Consider the following 6,000-nt stretch of genomic DNA (forward strand, 5'->3'; position numbering starts at 1 on the left):
GCTCTAAGGCTGCTGCTTCAGCACGTGGCCGTTTCCTTTTTATTTTTACCATCGTACCGGCGTTGTGGTAAAGGGGGTGTCACGATCTCGTTAAGCGGGGTTCCTTATCCAAACAAGCACAGATTGTGCAGTTCTCCCCAGGCGAGCAGCCCTCGGGTGTGGAGGGGGACCACGCCGCGTCAGAGTAACGGAGGAGGACGGGGGCTCGCTCGGCCTCCAATCGCAGCGCGTCGTACTTATCGCACGGCCTCCGCTCCGTTTCGAAGAGCGCCGTGCAGAGACCGGCGGGCGGAGAGGAGCGAGGCGAGGGACGGGCTGAAGACGGAGATGACACGAAACCGGAGCAGGCGCCGCCGTGTTTACGAGGGCGGGGGGAGGGCGGACGGGACTTCGTTTCCCAAATATTTTCATTACCGCGCCGTCTGGATGGGCTCCCGGCTGAGAGACACCCACTTCAAACTAAACAGACCCGACAAAAAAAAAAAAAATGGATTATTTCATATTCCCCGCTCCGTCTGTTTACTTTCAAAGTTGTTTATTTTCAAACACGGCCCTCCGACGGACCGCGCCGGGTCTCGGGGAGCCAATGCGTCTGGCGTGACCTACTCAAATTAGACCTACGCGCTGAAGACGCGTTTCAGGGGGGGTGACACAGGCGCAGAGACAGTTAAGAGTAATTACACCCCCCGTAACGACTTCAGACCTGTCCATGATCTCGCGTCGGTGTTTTATGAGCGCAGAGCTCTCCCTTTTAGCCTGGGTTCCGCAGTCTCGGGTGACGCAGTGAGCTGACTGCGGTTCCCTCCTGTCGGGCAGGACTGCGCTGTCGTGTGAAAGGGAGGGCGAGACACGGCGGGGCCTGCGTGGGACGCACATCCTCTGGGAACAGGCCCCGGAGAGCAGGGCAGAGCGCGGCAGAGGTAACAGCCCTGCAAAGCAGCGTTTTGCAAATCAGTACTGCAGCGTTTTTTTCCCCCCTTCCCTTAAGAGCTTATCCTCATTTAGACCAGCCCCACCTCCACCGTCCGCTGGTGGAATAGCGGCAGTTTGGCACTGACGGCCGGGAAGGAAAATAGACCAGCTTTCATGGTAACCAATGAGGTGCACCAAAAGATAAGACACTCTTATCAAAAGATTTACTGCAAGGAAAGCTGCATGTGTGCAATGGTGAGAGGGCTTGTCAGAACCCCAAAAAAAAAACTCCAAAATATGCTGCTCCAGAGCCAGGCTCCATACACAAAGCAGTAGCCCTGTATTTCAACAGGATCAAAAAATCAGCCCTTCTTTTACTGCTGGCGTGAAGCTGAAATGCGTACTGCCTTTCAGTGGGAAGATTACCCCGCATCGAGACACGCACTCCTGGCAACCTCCCGATACATTTGCAGGGACTAGCTGCTTGGCGTGAGTGTATTGTTTACTGGGTTGCTAGTTTCTCCGTAGTGTTTAGAACAATTGCAGCACTTACATCATTGTTAAGAAGGCAAGACATATCCGTGTTTGTTACATGAGAATGAACGTGGCTTTGCAGCCATGAAGAATTGAGAAAATAAAGGAGAGACCAGTTGAAAAATCAATATTCCGGTTGAGTTGCTTTGGTGACAAAACCCCATCAGCACAAAACTATCCTTGTTAACCCAAAATGGCCCCAAACCTACAGGCTATCAAAACCAGTCTTGCGTTAAAGCATAACACTCTTGGAAGAGTTATGAACTTCTGGGTCCCCACTACTTTTCTGAGCAGTCTCTACAAGGAATTGGACTCCTTTTCTGCAAAATTCTCAGCAGAAAGTGAACTTCCCTTCTGCCATGGCTGCCCTTTGTTCTCCTGGCCAGGGTAAAGCACCTCAGAACATTTTGCCAGGAAAGACTTAACCAGGTAATGGGTGGCCAACATTTCCCAATTTTCAGAAGTAAGGCCTGACTGGCTGCCCACAGGTAATACTAGCAGCTGCCTAGTATGCATGTGAATATGAACACAAGCCTGTTATTGGCCCAATTCAGTCAACTGAGGGTCAAAGGGTCTACATACATATATGCAGTATATCAGACTATAACGGCATATTTTAAAACCTTTGAATGTCATGATTAATCTATTTCATTTCTTTGTCGTGAAAAATCACACCATGACTTCAAGACTGGATAAGGTGAATTTGATTCATTTCTTTTTCGACGAAAAACAAGCTTACAGTGTGAAAAGGATAGACGAATACGACCGAGGATGAGCAGGGGAGGGATGGAAAAGCATGGAAGTGCAATCTGCCCGGCCTCCCACACCGAGAGGCTGCGGCGGCGCAGGCTGGTCACAGAGAGGGGCACCGCTTTCCCCCCGACAAGAGCCGGGAAAGAACCGCGCTACGCTAGCAGGAAAACAACCTCCGACACCGCTCCCCGAGCACGGATTCTACAAAGACATCCAAGAACAGTGTGAGTGTGTTTAAGCGAGAGAGTGAGAGAGAGAGAGAGGGAGAGCGGGAGAGAGAATGACAGACAGAATGTAAGGGGCGAGGGGGTAGGAAGGGGGGGGTTTGACACTATGCGCAAAGTCAACACTCCAGGGTGCGATGGGAGCGCTGGCGGGGTGTAAATTGCGGCCCTGAGAATTGGACTCGGCTCCCCTCGGCCGACGCCCGCTTAGCCTCGCACACTCGCGGATCAAATTAATGCAAATGAGATCTGGAGTGGTCCCGCATTGAGTAATCCCTGAATGAATGGTCCCCGAGCAAAGCCAAAAACGAGAAGGCTGTGCCTGGCTCCTCTTCCTGCCCGGTGCCCCACACACACACTCCCGCCGCGGCCACCCCCCGCCACCCCTCCCTTCTTGCACGTGGTGGTTCAGTAAAACACAAAAAGCTCTCACGACTGCCTCCCGTTTGCCCTGGCCATTCGGAGCCACCGAGGGAGAATCAGACAAAGCGAAGCGGAATAACATAAACACTTTTCTAAAAAAGCAGCCCCACGCCCACTCCCTGTACTTATTTATTTTCCTCCGGACGCGAACGCCCCGGGATTGCCTTCCCAAATTCATCGGGGTCCACCGGGTCATCCAGCCGCCCCTCCGTCCCGCGGGTCGAACCGAACGCGGTCGCTCTTATGCCGCTTCCAAAGAAAACGAACAGATTTGTTGTTGCAGAACCCGAGCCACTGCTTAACCCCTCTGGTCCTTCGGCGGGCCGGTGAGACGGGGTGTAACAGATTCGATATCCGTCACAATCTCGGCGCGATCTCTGCAGGTGAAACCGCACGCCCTCAGGGGGGGCGACTGGCCGCGTAAGGCTAAGTTAACTTGGCCATCGAGGTGCCAGATTGGCCGACGTCGACAGGGCTGTTGAGACAGCGGAATTCAGCGCTCAGCCAAAGGAACTCACGGCTCGCAGAGATTGCCAAGGTACACAAATCCATGCCGTGCGATGATTAATCAGGGGTCCACTTCGTCTTACAAGAGCGAAACCAGGACCCCCCGATTTTCAGCCTCACATCTCTTACTCCCGAGACTGAGACACATTTGAGCCAGTCCATTTATTGGCAGGTACACACATTCTTAAAGGCGCGACTAACTGCTACTATATACTGACGCACTGAGAACATTTCAGCAAGTTTGAGTCGCAACATGAAAGCTGGCACTCATGATCTTGGTCTCCATTGTTTTGCAAGAGATGTGAGGTATGCATGAAAGAAAAGTGTAATTAAATACATCTCATTTAATCCACTGAAGAATCCAATGTCTTATAATACTCTGTGGGTATGTATCGTTGTGTGTGTGTGCATGAATTTGTGTGTGTGTGTGTGTGTGTGTGTGTGTGTATGCATGGGGAGGGGGGGGCGGTACCCCAATGCCAGAATTTGTTTTTCAGCTTACCTGTGTACATGCATAATTACCTCTCAGCAGTGATATGCTAATTAAAGTACTATGTGAAACTCAGCTCTCCACGTTCATTGCTTGAATTTTAAAACGACAACTCCCCAAAGAGGAAAGTTGTAATTATAATGCAGAAGTCTGGGAGAGCATTCTCAGGTTTTAATCTCACTCATATATTTCTTTTTGCCATTCGGCTGCCCTGAAACTGATGCATTCCACATTACAGATATTGCCCTTATGACGAAATACCAGAACAGTGAGATACATAACGGTTAATAGAATAGGATAAAGAGGTGATACTGCTATATTATTGCCTTATTACGTTGCAATTACTCATGCTTCCCTGAGAATACATGTCACTGGAAGAATAACGATTGCACCGAAGTAACGTTATTAAGAAGTAGCCTAACGATTACACTGGAATTAATTTCCGCCAGACTCGTGAATTACTACCACTTTTCAAAGAAGAAATTTTTAAGGCTGCAACCCTTTATTTGTAGGCATATGCATAAAAAACCATGGACGCACTGTACATATTCAGATAATTCTTGCAATAGTGTTAAGTAGTAGATCAGGTTAGAGCGCTTCATCAGCACGTTAATGAGTCTATAAATTCGATTATTGGCTGCCTTGTAGTCTATTCTCCCCTCATCTCTGCAATTCGCCTAAGGTCAAGACAGGTGCTGGACAAGAAAGGTTTTTATAGAGATCACAAACCGTGTTTGAATGAACTCAAAACAAGAAATGCGCTAGATATTAGCCTGTTGTATGTCAGCTGTCGGAAGAATTTTGACATCTCACACGAAACCTGAGTACTTTAAAAGGGACGAGGATTATCGTGTAACGATATAGAAAACAATTGTAAAACAACGTACTGCTGGGAAGCTTTCACGCGTAATATATATGAAGAAAAAAGGAAAGAGAAAAAAATTCAACATGCTACTTACAATCTCTCCGCATTCCTCGGGATTCCCTTCGGCACAGTCCTGAAACCTTGACCCTGGCAATCCACATGAGATCCGGAGCAACTGCATTTATGGGGGCATCCGTTCACGGCCACGAAGCAGAGCAATCCGTATATCAGAGCCAAGATCCAGCAGTGGCTCGCCGTCCACCTCCCTCGCGCAGTCGACAGCATGATATCCGTGGTGGCTGCAGGCAGCCTTTGCAACTACACGACCAGAAACGCTTTCGAAACGAGTTTTTTTTTTTTTTTAAAGAAAATCCAGTAGCAATCGGTGGTTCCGAAAAAGTCCCTTGGATGTGACTCAAAGTCGGAAAAAGTGTTGCAATTCAGTTTAAAAATAAATTAAATTTATTTCTCGCACTTGAGAAACTTTTTATAGAATACTGACGGAAGGTTGCTTTCAAGTCCCACTCGCGTTCTGCTGTTTCAGCACCATTGAGACAGAAGCCGGGAGAAAATAACAACGGATTAAAAAGGTGACAAGTAACGAAGTAATTTAGAGATGCAAAAATTAGTATTTTAAAATTAACTCTAGTGGCAGGCACCCATCAACCTCAGTCACGCACAAACTTTTTTCCCCTCCTTAATTGTTCAAACTTGTGAAAAAAAGTTTTTTCAAAGGTATCACGCATTCATTTAGATGAAATGCAAAATTATTATACAAAACGGCAAGTTTTTCCTTAAGTTCTTCAGTGAAATCCGGCTGTTAGGTGTCCCACTGCTCCATTCTCATTGATAACCATTAAGAACACCCGAACGCAGTCAAAACTTGAGCGAGCGCGTGTGTAGGCTGCAGTCCACATAGCTACTTCCAACCCCCAAAATCTCTGCTCCACTTTCCTACTGGTTCTTGCTCTGCTGATGTCATTAACTTTTTAGGGCAGAAATTCTCCTCAACATCTTATATGTTTCTGGCCATATGAGCATTTACCAAAATAACACGACAGAGGCGAGGTTTTGAGCAAAACTGACGTATATGCATAGTTAGACCACACATTTTCAGAATGTTCACATAAAAAAGGTTTAATTTCACACACCTTCCACCAAATGCAATGCAGTACAGCTTTTTAGTTAGATTGTATTACTGAAAACGAATGAGGAAGACGTTCACGTATAGCTGAGATTCATCCTGCAAACATTACCGCAATTTGATGAATGGTTTGCACTGTACAACGCCT

At 47.8% G+C, this 6,000-nt stretch overlaps 1 protein-coding gene across 1 annotated transcript in view; it reads right to left on the reverse strand.

The window, feature by feature from the left end:
* slit3 (slit homolog 3 (Drosophila)) overlaps positions 1–5,637 on the reverse strand; it is a 160,553-nt gene extending 154,916 nt beyond the window's left edge. Inside the window, exon 1 of the mRNA XM_064328036.1 lies at positions 4,803–5,637. Coding sequence (XP_064184106.1) covers positions 4,803–4,993 — 191 coding nt within the window. The 5' untranslated portion in view covers positions 4,994–5,637. The remainder of the gene's footprint in view (positions 1–4,802) is intronic.
* Between the last annotated feature and the right edge of the window lie 363 nt (positions 5,638–6,000).

The sequence above is a fragment of the Anguilla rostrata genome, chromosome 3 (genome assembly GCF_018555375.3).
Source record: "Anguilla rostrata isolate EN2019 chromosome 3, ASM1855537v3, whole genome shotgun sequence".
Taxonomy (NCBI): Eukaryota; Metazoa; Chordata; class Actinopteri; order Anguilliformes; family Anguillidae; genus Anguilla; species Anguilla rostrata.